Genomic DNA, 12,882 nt, shown 5'->3' on the forward strand with positions numbered 1-12,882 from the left:
AAAAAATTACATCATTAATCCTTGATTTGGACATATTTTGCAATAATTCGAACATATTTTCTAGCTTCATGCTTAGTTTCTTAAGTAGTTTATGCGACTGTGTTCAAGCAAGACAAACGTATATATTATAACTTGATTTGGACATATTTTGCAATAACTCGAACATATTTTCTAGCTTCAAAGATATTTAACATTGATAACAAATACGTATAATTAATTGTTTGATTGGGATAATAATTAATTATAGAGAGTGTAATTAATTATACCTTTTTATAATTATTATGTGGCGTTCAAATATAACCTTAATATAAACTAAATAAACAAGTCATTTGCAAATTTTCAAGTAGCAGCCAACGTATAATTAAACGTTACCTGTGAGTAATAGGTAGATTTAATAGTTTTATATTATATTGTGAAATAATATAAGTAATACTATTAGAAATAAGTTGTAATAATAGATTAAAACATATTATATAGATAATTATATCAGGAATAATTGAAGTATATATATTCTATCTTAAGTAGTTTATGTGACAATATATTCAAGCAAGACAGACATATAAACTATGCTTGAAAATTCTTTTTTTGACATTTGCAATAATTTGGACATATTTTCTAGCTTCGAAGATATTTAACAATGATAACAAATATACAATTAACTGTTTGATTGAGGTAATAAACTATGCGTTGGGTTTTGTTGTAACCAAAAAACAAATTTGACTGAATGCATGCTTAACGTATATAATATAAAGACAAAGATAAGTATTATTTTCTAAGAAAAAATATATATTTTCTTTATCATTAAATAATTGTACTTGGCCATAGTGTAGAAACTTCCTAATATCTCTGGATCATCTACTTTCTAATTCCTCCTATTATTTAAAGAAAATAAAACTATAGGTGGACCACTATTATTCTAGGTGTTCAAAACAATGTTCATTCCAAATGTATTTATAGAAATTTTACCTATGAAAATCTATATAAAAAAGATGTTCATTCCTGATTTTGAGTAGCAATCACTTAGCCCTTCGTATTGTGCAGATAAAATGGTTGATGGTGAGATAATGGAGTTGGAACAAGACAAGGGTAAACAATGTGCTGATGATACAGTTGATGATAAGAAAAAGGACTTGGGACAAGACAAGCGTAAACAATGTGCCGATCATACAGTTGATGATAAGAAAAAGGAGTTGGGAAAAGTAATGGTTGAACAATGTGGAGGGCTGCCATTAGCCATAGTTGTGTTGGGAGGAATTTTGGCTACAAAAAGCTCATTGGATGAATGGCAAAGAGTGAGTGAAAATGTTAAATCATACTTGAATAGAAGCAAAGTCCAAGGCCAAGGAACCATGGAAGTGTTGGCATTAAGTTACGATGATTTGCCTGCCCATTTAAGATCCTGTTTTCTTTATTTAAGCCATTTCCCAGAGGATTATGTGATACGTGTGGATAGACTAATTCAGTTATGGGTTGCTGAAGGTATAGTTTCATCAACGGAGGAAGGAGACGGGGAGTGGGGAGTCGCAGAAGATGTGGCAGAGCATTACTTAACGGAGCTTGCAGAAAGGTGCATGATTCAAGTACGAGACAGAGACGTTGTAACCTCAAAGGTGAAAACATTTCAGATGCATGACCTAATAAGAGACCTTTGCTTGTCAAAGGCAAAAGAAGAGAACTTTGTCTTCATTGTAGATGAGTCAAATGCATTCTCGTTGTCCACAATTCGAAAGGTTCGCAGAGTTTCTATGCATGAGATCTTTGAGACAAAGTACATTAGATGTCCAAATCTTCGATCACTTTCCTTCTTTAATACAAGGTATCTAGGAGAGTTATTTTGGTTAGCAACACCTTCGGCCTGTTTAGAAGGTCCATTCAGTCGGCTTAGTTGTTTTTGGGATATTTGGGCTGCATATATTCTTTTTCTAAAAGCTCGAGGATTTTGGGTACATATATCCATCAATTTGAAATTGCTCAGAGTTTTAAACTATGAAGGACAGCAAACAGATGCGTATTCCAAGTTAATCGGTGATATTGGGAATCTCATTCATTTAAGATTCTTGAGTCTAAACAGTCTCAGATTCACAAGTAAAAAATTGCCATCATCTCTGGGAAACTTAAGATGCTTGCAAACCTTGGATTTACGAATTAAAACAATTGCTTTTATCCACGTACCTGACGTGATATGGAGGATGGAACAACTAAGACATCTATATCTCCCTAAGTTTTGTGATGACAAAACAAAGTTGAGGTTGGATACTTTGAGGAACCTTCTCACATTAGTAAACTTCAACACCAAGAAATGTTATCTGAAGGATCTTAGCAACATGACAAAGCTTAGAGAGTTGGAGATTTTTGGGCCCTTCAATATTGAAGATTTTAACGAGGTGGAGTTGGACAAGAATCCACCCATAATCCGAAGTAAATATCTTCACACCTTCGCTATTAACGGTTGGATAGATCCAAGACATTTGGCACACCTCCTCTCAAGCTGCGGTAGCATTTGTAAGTTGATAATAGATGCGGAGATAAGTAAGTTCCCAGAGCACCACTACTTGCCTTCAAATCTCGCCTACATATACTTGGAACGTTGCAAGTTTCAGGAAGATCCAATGCCAACACTAGAGAAGCTTCCTAACTTAAGGTTTCTTGAGTTCAGCTATGATTCTTTCATTGGAAAGCAAATGTCTTGCTCTGCACAAGGTTTTCCTAAACTGGAGTCTTTGAGCCTTTGTGGTCTTAAGGACACGAAGCAGTGGAAGGTGGATAAAGGAGCCATGCCTTGTCTTCAACGATTGGAGATTGAATACTGTCAAACGTTAGAGATGCTTCCAGATGAATTGAGGTTCATTACAACCCTCCAAGAACTGGAGATTAGATCAATGCCAAAGGAATTCCACGATAAAGTGGTGCAAGGAGGACAAGATTCCGACAAAGTCCAAAATATTTGGTCATATTCCAGGACATACAAACGGCGATATACCACTAACTCGGAGGTAATTTCTAAATCTCTGTTATAGGAAATGCTCAATCCTATTATATTTATTCACAGCTATAAGCTTTGCACATGTAGATCCTAATTTGAAGCACATAATTCTTCTGGTAAGATTTAGCATTTGTTCTTATCCTCTGTTTTAACTCCAATTAAGCAGTTATAGATGACGCCTATGAGCTTAGGCAAATTCTCATTCTCGTTAAGATCACTCAATTTTGTAGGTCTGAAATCAAGAATCTGAGTTTGGTTTTTTCCCCACTTTATTTAAAAAAAAAAAACAGGAAGGAAAGAGATTGTGTATTTGGATTTGATCCATGGAAAAGGTAATCGTCTGTTTTCCAACCATTAAACATGATTCATAGCTGTTGCAACTTCAATTTTTCTTCTTAATATCTGAGTTTTTCCTTTCCAAAACAAATATGTATACTTTTTTTATTCTAAGTCTTTAATGTTTTGTTTACAATTGAATATTAAAAAAAATTGACTTTTGTTCCTTTTGATATTTTCTTCTTCTACAGGGAAAGAAGGCATTATATGGTAAATTGTGCTGTCTTTTGTTTAATAATTGGCGTGAGATTAATATATTGTAAGATTGTGTTGTATGGTGTTTTGATATTGTTTTAATTAAAGGAAATATATACTTTAATAATCATGGAAAATTTGTTTTAATTTGTAAAAACTCTTTTAGGTTCTAAAATACATTTCTTTAAATTCTTCATATCTTTTTAAAATGAAGTTGATATTTCTGATGATTATCTATAAAATTATCCTTTTAAAGTTTTAAAAAAAAATATTTGAAAAAGACAATTCCGAATACATGCGTTTAAAACTAAATAAAATAAATATGTTTAAAAATTATTTGCACGAGAGGATTGTTATAGCACAAATATCAATTATTTTAAAATTTCGTTTTATCTTTATTTTTAAAAAAATAATACTAAATTTAAATTATATTCAGAAATATGATCATGCGAATGAATTCAAATTCTGTGACGAGTTTCATGTTATCAAAAATAATTAATGTGATATCATTCTAATGAGTTAGAAGAGCAAATTAAATTTAAAATGTTGTGATTTTTTATTTGGGTAAATTACACCATTCATCATTGAACTTCACTCTTTATCCTATTTCACTTATTGTTCTTTTAATTGTTTTTTTAATTTACTTACTGAACTTTATAAATTGAATTTTTTAGGTCACTCAACGATGGCATGGACTATTTTATTATTTTTTATATGACATTTCATATTTTTATGAATATTTTAATACCAAATATGATTAAAATAAAAATAAATTCAATAATACTAAATTATACCTTTAAATTTTAAATCCAAACCCTAAATTCTCACATTATATCTTAAACCCTAAACCCCAAATTATAATCCCACCCACCCTCACTCTTGATAGGTTTACCCTCCCACCGACAGACAGTGGATCGCTCGTTGACCGAAAATAAATGTTGAATGACAACTTTGATGGAAGAAGAAGAAGGTGTTGTCGTTGAGAGAAGTTGAGAGAAAAAAGGTGTTATCGTAGCTGTTGAGAGAAGAAAGAAGAAGAAAGTGTTGCCATGAGAGAAGAGAAGAAGGTGATGCCGTGAGAGTGTTGATTTTAATTTGGGAATTTAAGGTTTTAGTGTAAAAATTAATATTATTAAATTTATTTTTTACTATAATTCTATATTATATTAAAATGTTAATAAAATAATAATCCATATCATCGTTGAGTAACCAAAAACATTCAATTTATAAAGTTTAGTGAGTAAATTAAAAAAATTAAAAACAAAAAGAGTGAAATAGAAGAAAGAGTAAAGTTCAGTGATGAATGTTGTTATTTACCCATTTTATTTTTACTTTTAAAAAGCAAATACTTTCTATTTTTATTTTTGCAAGTTACATTTATCTATTTAACATTATATATTATTATAATGTCTTAAATATAGAAAAGATGCCCAACCTATACCCGTTTTTCTAGTTTAGTGTCTAACGTTTATTTCGTTTCAGTTTGGTGCCTAACGTTTCGTTCTATTACTCAAAATGGGTCAAGTCATGACGGACCATTAGTTTTCTCCGTTAACTGACACATTTCACAATCTCATAATCTTGAATTTTTTATAAATATTACAAATATTATTATATTTATAAAAAACCCTTATTTCTTTTAAATTACAAAAAGCCTCAAAATCCCAAAAATTCCCAAATCGTAACACTAACCCATCGTCGCTGCCCTTTTCGGTCACGACCACTGCCGCCGACATAGTCTTTGTCATCATCCTAGTTATAAGTCGTCGTAGTTGTCGTTGATTGGCCGTTGAAATTGCGATTTTCATCATAGGGTTCACGAGGTATAAAATATATATTCGTTGTCAGTAGGCCGTTGATTAGTCCTGATTTCATAGGGGTTTTGGTCGCTGGAGGGAGGTAGGGTCGACAGCGAAGGGCGACTGTCGATATGGGTTATTTCAAAATTTATGTATTTTCCTTTTTAAAAATATATAATTTTATTTTTTTAAAATTTTGTATAAAATTTTTAAAATTATCAGATTGTGACACGTGTCACTTAATGAAGAAAACTAACGGTCCATCACAACTTGACTTATTTTGAGTAACAGAATGAAATGTTAGACACCAAACTGAAATAAAATAAACGTTAGGCACTAAACTAGAAAAATGATCATAAGTTAGACACCTTTTTTACATTTAAGCCTATTATAATCCTCACTTTATTTAATAAAGCTAGTCCAAATATTCTTCCTCCGCACACCATCACTAATAAAGTTACAATGATGTTCTCTATTTACATTATGTCTTCAAGTCATTGATTGAAATTAATATCGGTATCAATAAACATTACTAAAATATGATTTTATTATATCTCAATCAACATGTTAACGTCTAGCTCATACAATCGTTAATTTTTTAACGGAAAAGGACAAGTTTCGAACATATGAATACTCGAATGATCATTTTATAACTTTTAATAATTGAGGGACTTAACAAAACAACATCCTACAATTGGGAAACCATTTTATAACTTTTAATTGTGAAAGGAATTAATAAAACAACATCTTATAATCAGGTAACCATTCCTGTAGTTTATCCTTTTTACTAATACACCTCGTACTTGATTCACCGCACCATATTTTTGTGAATCATTTTATTCCTGTAATTATAGCCTATCTTTGATACCTGTTAGGCCGTTAATTGTTTAGTCTTCCCCTAATATTTCTATAAATCTTTCTGTTCCCTTAATTATAGCATTGCCTTTATTTTCTGTTACTCTATATATTTTTTAATTTAAATTGAATTATTGATAATTGCAGTCGCTTTAAAAGAATTGCTTGTTGCACTTGTTTACCCAGAAAGATTTCGCGTCTTCACATCTTGAACTCCATATTAGAAATTAAAGAATTTTTTCTGAGCAGAGTTCACCATTATGGCTTGGGCTGCCGTGTCATCTGCATTGAAAACAATCGGCTAGCTGCTAACTAAAGAAGCAGTTTATCTATGGGGCGTGGAGGACCAAGTTAAACGTTTGGAAACTGAGCTTAAATGGATGCAAAACTTCTTAGACAATGCCGGGAATGGGACGATTCATCTCCAAGCTGCTGAAATAAGAGAAATGGCTCATGATGCTGACAATGTTTTGGAGATTTTTGCTCTTAAGATTGGTTCCAAAAGGAGACCTGGTTTTACAAATGGTATTAAAAGATATGCCTGCATCTTGGAAGATGGATGGATGCTCCACGAAACCAGGTCAAGTATAGAGAAGATAATAGAAAGAAGCAATGACTTGGTACGACGATTGAGTGCATATTGCCGAAAGGAATCATGGGGTGGAGGAGAAGGACCAAGTTCTTCAACTGAATTCCAAGAGCAACGGCGGAAGTTTTCTCACAATGTGGACGATGAAATTGCTGGACGCGGTGATGATATTGAGAAACTGGTCCCAGTTGTTGTCGATGAGAAAAGTGAATGCAGGGATGTTTCCATATGCGGAATGGGTGGTCTGGGGAAGACCACTCTTGCCATTAAAATATATAAACAAAGCAAGATCATGGGTCATTTCACCCGCAGGGAGTGGGTATTTGTCTCTGAACAACCCCAAAAGAGAAGAGTTTGGGATTTTTTATCACTCTAACAACCCGGAAATTTGAAAATAATAATAATAATAATAATAATTAATTGAATTGGGAGGAGTTAATTAAGTAAATTGATGAAATTTAGGAACTAAATTGAAAGTTTTTAAAAACTTGTAACTTGTTTTAGAATTAAAGGAAATTTAGGGACCAAGCCCTGAATTTACCCCAAAATGGTAGGTAAGTTTGGTGTTATATACATGAATCCTCCCAAATTCCTTCCCCCAACACCATCTTCCAACAACAATCCCGATACCGTCCGAATTCCGATCGTTGTTTTGAAACCACCATCGTGTTCATCATCGAGCGAGGAACAAACCCCTTAAATTAATTGAAGCGAAACGTTGCCAAACGTCGGGAATTTCCAGTCAAAGTATTGACCTTTTTTTAGCATAATCGCCGAGAAAATCTTAAATTCACCGTCGATCATTGATCCGTTTACGACACCTCCCGCACCATCGTGTTCCTTATGCTGTTTCGAGTCCGTCGGTGTCATCCTTGGTCCCCGTCAACGGCAGCGCGTGGGGAGGTGAGACGGTCAAAGTTTCCGATTTGTTGAAATCGAGCTTTCCGCCGTTCAAAAATTTGAACCGATCTTTGTAAGTATCTCGAAATCGCTCAAAATAATTTTTAGAAATTTTTCCGTAAATTTTACGCTGCCGGAAGACGTCCCACACGCCCCCACGCATCGCCACTGCGCGTGGGGAAGGTCAAAATGACCCGTTGACCGTTGATCGGGTGCTATTTTAGTAATTAATTCGAAATAGGTGCTATTTTAGTAATTAATTCGAAATGGGTGCTATTTTAGTAATTAATTCGAAATGGGTGTTATTTTAGTAATTATTTTAAAAGGGTGCTATTTCTGAAGAATGATTGACAGTTTGTTGACCTCCTTTGACCAAAACTTTGACCTCCTTTGACCAAAACTTTGACCGGCTTTGACCAAAACTTTGACCGGCTTTGACCAGTTATTAAACGACCGTTAATCTTTTCCGAATATAACTATCCTGACAGTTTTCGACGTCCCGAATCCGTTTTTGGGGTATGTTTCGCCAAATTCAAATATGAAAGTCTCCAAATTGTCAGTCAATCCCATTGACTTTGATTTTGACCAATAATTCAAAATTTCGGAAGGTCGTACTTTATGTTTTTCGACGTCCTGAATTTGATTCCGAAGTTCGTTTTGCCAAATTATGACCCGAAATCTCCGAATTGAGCATGTGAACCCAAATAGGCTTAGTATTTTAGTATTTTGATTATTTATTTGAGATATGGTTAAGGAATTGATTAAGTAAGATATTTTATGAAGGTACTCGTGTTTCACCTGAGAGAGGATCAGTCAGGTCCGGTGTTGTCCGTTCATCATATCAATCCGAACCGCGTAATACAAGAATTACTCGTAGGTTTCCGTATATGATTTAAATAAAGATTAAGATTATTTATATTAGGATTCCAATATGGATTTTTCCGATTCGTAGGATCTAGCGCTGCAGCAGAGCGTGATCGACAAACCCAGTAATAGGCTTCCCTATCTGATTTCTCAGACTGTTATAGGTGTGTTTACTGACAGTGTTATCTTATTGTTTTAAAACTATCATATGTATGGTTTCTGTAATTTCATCATATGATTTTTAAGCATGAACCATTTTCATGTTTTAATAGATTAATATCTATTTCACCTAAATACATACATGTTTATTTCTGTCACTGGGATATTATTGAGGGAAGTATTTCATGCTCCTTTATTGTGTGCTCAGGGTAAGTCCTTACTGGTGTGCAGGTGGGTGTATGGTTCTGGAGAACATACACATTGTAGTGATTGGAGTGACTGGATGGGGAAGTTATTACTGCAGACTCCTTTGTTGTGTGCTCAGGGTAAGTCATTACTGGTGTGCAGGTGGGTGTATGGTTCTGGGGAACCTACACATTGCAGTGATGGAAGTGACTGGCTGGAGACGTTATTACTGCAGGCTCATCGGCTTCGTGCTTAGGGTAAGTCCTTACTGGTGTGCAGGTGGGTGTATGTTTCGGGAAAATATATAAAAAATAGAAACCGGAGTGATTGAGTGAAAATAAAGTTCATATTTTAAAATATGTTTGATAACCGATTTTATTGGAATATTTAATTCGTATGTTTTTATACACTGTTTGGAGAACACTGGGCTTTTTAGCTCATTTTATAGTTTTTAACTTTTTCAGATAACAGCAGACCGTAAGCTAGCAGATTTGGCATCAGGGGAGATCAACTACTTATTTTGTACGAACGTATATCTCTATATGTTTTTCAGTTTGTGTTTGGTGACATGTATTTGCTATCGTTTTGAATATATTTGTATTATTTATATTTCGTTATGTATTATATCTAATGTATTAAAAGTTGTTTTAAAAAAAAAACTCTGAATGAGATATGTGATCACTTAGATTTGGGTCTAACTTATAGACTGGGTCTGAAGGGTTACAATCACAACTTGATTTCCTCGATAAAGAAGATGGTAGACGGAGTGACGAAGAATTATCAAAGAAATTGTTCAATTTCCTGCAGGAAAACAAATGTCTGGTGATACTTGATGATATTTGGAAAACAGAAACTTGGGACATTATAAAACCTGCATTTCCTATTCAAAGGAACAGCAAGACCATGATATTGCTCACCTCTCGAAATGAAGACATGGCTTCAGGTGAAAGTTACCTTCATGTGTTTCAGTGCCTAGACGACGTTGAAAGTTGGAAATTAGTTCGAAAGATTGCATTTCATCAGACAGACTCTTCAGTTAAAATGCTCACTAAATTAATAAAGGCACAAAGATTGATTCGGTTATTGGTTGCCGAAGGTATAGTTCCACCAAAGCAACAAGGAGAAATAACAGAAGATGTGGCTGAAGATTATTTAATGGAGCTTGCAGAAGGTGCATGGTTCAACCACGAAAAAGGGACGTTGCAACCTTAAAGATCAAGACCTTTCAGTTGCATGATCTAACGAGAGATCTCTACTTGTCAAAGGCAAAACAACAGAACTTCATCTCCATTGTGGATGAGTCAAATGTAAACTAGTCGTCTTCAATCCGAGATGTTCGTAGAATCTCTGCACACAAGTTTTTTGAGTCACAGCGCATAGAATGTCCAAATCTCCGGTCACTTTCGTTGTTCGATATATTTTGAGTCACCTGCTCAATCCCCTGAATCGTATTCGGTATATTAGGGACATTGTATATGTTCCTTTTCTAAAAGTTCGGTGGTTTTGGACATATATGTTCACCAATCTCAAATTGCTTAGAGTTCTAAACTATGGAGGAGGAAGTGCACTTCAGAAATGCAGATTAATCGGTGATATAGGCAATCTCATCCATTTAAGATTCTTGAAGCTAAAAACCATTCATTTCAAAGAGTCAAAATTTCTATCACCACTGGGCAACTTAAGATGCTTGCAAACCTTGGATTTAAGAATTCATGGAAACACTCCTGAACCTGTTCATGTACCTGATATTATAGGGAGGATGGAGCAGCTAAGACATCTATATCTCCCTTATGAATGCGATGACAAAACAAAGTTGAAGTTGGGTACTTTGATAAACCTCCTAACATTTGTGAACTTCAACACTGAGAATTGCTATGCAGAAGATCTTATCAACATGAAAAATATCCGAAAGTTGAAGATCCAAGGGCCCTTCAAGATTGAACATTTTAATGTGGAAGACTTTAACATAAATCCACCCATAATTGAAAGAAAATCTTGCAATCCACACTTATCTTCATCAAGTTCTTGTTCTCTTTTTTAGGGTTAATTACTCTATTTATACATGAAGTATATCTAATTCTCAGTTTCATACATAAAAGTAATAGTTTAAGTACTAAACGTGTAGTTTACACATTTTTTTTATTAAAAATATCTGGGCAACGCCGAGCTGAGCGACGACAAACGAAAGGGATGGATGTTGTAGCAGTTGATTTTTCGATGAGTTAAGGTGATCGTCGGTTGTGACTAATACTGATGGTCAATTATAACTTATATAAATTTAAAATTCTAATTCTAAACAAGTTAAATTACTTAAATTAATTATTATTTTTAATAAAAAATTGTAATTTAATTATAATTCTATTAAAAGTATAATTAAATTTTAATAAATGATTAATTTTAAATAAATCCTTATACTTTTTAATATTTATATAATAAGGACAAATTTACTTGTGGTGTATTTCAGTATGTCGTTTTAGTGGTTTATTGTGGTGTGCGACGTGTGTTGTAGACTTATCCTAGTCTTAGATTCATTTTCAAATAAATCAGGAAAATTTTGTTCTAATTCGTAAAAACCCTTTTTAGGTTTTAAAAATACATTTCTTTAAATTCTTCATATTTTTTTAAATGGAGTTGATCATTCTGATGATTATCTATAAAATTATCCTTTTAATTTTTTTTAAAAAGAATTATTTGAAAAAGATAATTTCAAAAACATTAGTTTAAAACTAGATTAAAAAATATATTTAAGAATTATTTGCACGAGAGGATTGTTATAGCACACTTAGAACGCCCAAATATTAGTTCTTGCCTTCAGAAGTCTCTTCTAACCTTGTAAAAGACCTGATGCAATTTAACTTGCCTTCAGAAGTCTCTTTTAACCTTGTAAAGGAAATAACTGATGAAGATATCCAAGAAGCCATTTTCAACCAAAGAAATGACAAAGCTCCTAGTCCAGATGGATACACTCCATATTTTTTCGAAAAATCCTGGTCTGTCGTTGGAGTAGACATAATCAATGCTATTAAATACTTCTTTCAAGAGACTTTCATCCTTCCAGCCTTCAATACTACTACCATTGCTTTAATCCCAAAGGTACCTAATCCTAACAAAGTTAGAGATTTTCGACCTATTTCCTGTTGATCAGTCATATACAAGGCAATCACAAAGATCCTAGTCAATAGGTTGACTACTCTTCTTCCAGGGATAATATCTCTCAATCAGTTAGCTTTCGTAAAAGGAAGAAACATTACTGACAACACCCTCCTTTCTCAAGAACTGGTGAGATGCTATGGAAGAAAATCTATCTCTCCTAGATGTGCCTTGAAAATTGATTTACAAAAGGCCTTTCACTCTCTTCACTGGGGTTTCATTTCTACTATCCTAAAGGCCTTACAACTTCCTAATACTTTCATTGGTTGGATTGAAACTTGCTTCAGTGAAGCACGATACTCCATCTCATTCAATGAAAGTTTAATTGGTTTCTTCAAGGGTGCAAGGGGAATAAGACAAGGTGACCCTCTTTCTCCTATCTTATTTGTTCTTGGTATGAATGTGCTCTCTAGAATCCTCAACATGGCTATAGTGAAAGGCTTGTTCGGATTCCACCATAAATGTAAGAAGATCGACCTTACCCATCTTTCTTTTGCAGTTGACCTTCTAATCTTCTGTAAAGGAAATATTGAATATGTTGCTGGAGTCATTAGTGTATTGGACCATTTCTATGAAATGTCAGGTCTAAAACTTAATGTTGCCAAATGTGAGCTATTTACAACATGAATCACTTCCAGAAATCTAGAGCAATTAATACAATCAATGGGATTCAAACATGGTTACTTGTCAGTGAGATACTTAGGGGTTCCTTTAACCATAAGGAAACTCACAAAAAGGGATTGTGTGGTTCTCATCGAAAAGATCAAATCAAAACTTCATCATTGGTCAGGAAAACACTTGAGCTATTAGGCAGATTAGAACTAATCAGAGTTGTCCTCTTCAGTATAGCAAACTACTGGTGCAGG

At 33.7% G+C, this 12,882-nt stretch overlaps 2 protein-coding genes across 2 annotated transcripts in view; both read left to right on the forward strand.

The window, feature by feature from the left end:
• Positions 1-3,017, forward strand: part of LOC120169182 (probable disease resistance protein At1g58602) — a 28,382-nt gene extending 25,365 nt beyond the window's left edge. The window contains exon 3 of the mRNA XM_039177394.1: positions 1,171-3,017. Coding sequence (XP_039033325.1) covers positions 1,171-3,017 — 1,847 coding nt within the window. The remainder of the gene's footprint in view (positions 1-1,170) is intronic.
• A 3,531-nt stretch (positions 3,018-6,548) lies between these two features.
• On the forward strand, positions 6,549-10,078 carry LOC120169183 (putative disease resistance protein At1g50180). Its single transcript, XM_039177395.1, has 5 exons — positions 6,549-7,072; positions 7,523-7,660; positions 8,912-9,006; positions 9,065-9,123; positions 9,572-10,078. The coding sequence occupies exons 1-5, from the start codon at positions 6,549-6,551 to the stop codon at positions 10,076-10,078; spliced, it is 1,323 nt and encodes a 440-aa protein (XP_039033326.1).
• The last annotated feature ends 2,804 nt before the right edge of the window (positions 10,079-12,882 follow it).

Source organism: Hibiscus syriacus, unplaced genomic scaffold (genome assembly GCF_006381635.1).
Source record: "Hibiscus syriacus cultivar Baekdansim isolate YM2019G1 unplaced genomic scaffold, ASM638163v2 tig00111754_pilon, whole genome shotgun sequence".
NCBI classification, from domain to species: Eukaryota; Viridiplantae; Streptophyta; class Magnoliopsida; order Malvales; family Malvaceae; genus Hibiscus; species Hibiscus syriacus.

Excerpts from the sequence above, each read along its gene's own strand:
- LOC120169183 (XM_039177395.1), top strand. The coding sequence starts at position 6,549 with ATGCAAAACTTCTTAGACAATGCCGGGAATGGGACGATTCATCTCCAA. Across the intron at positions 7,661-8,911 it reads CAACGGCAGCGCGTGGGGAG|GTGGGTGTATGGTTCTGGAG; the intron begins GTGAGACGGTCA and ends ACTGGTGTGCAG. Across the intron at positions 9,124-9,571 it reads TCATCGGCTTCGTGCTTAGG|ACTGGGTCTGAAGGGTTACA; the intron begins GTAAGTCCTTAC and ends TCTAACTTATAG.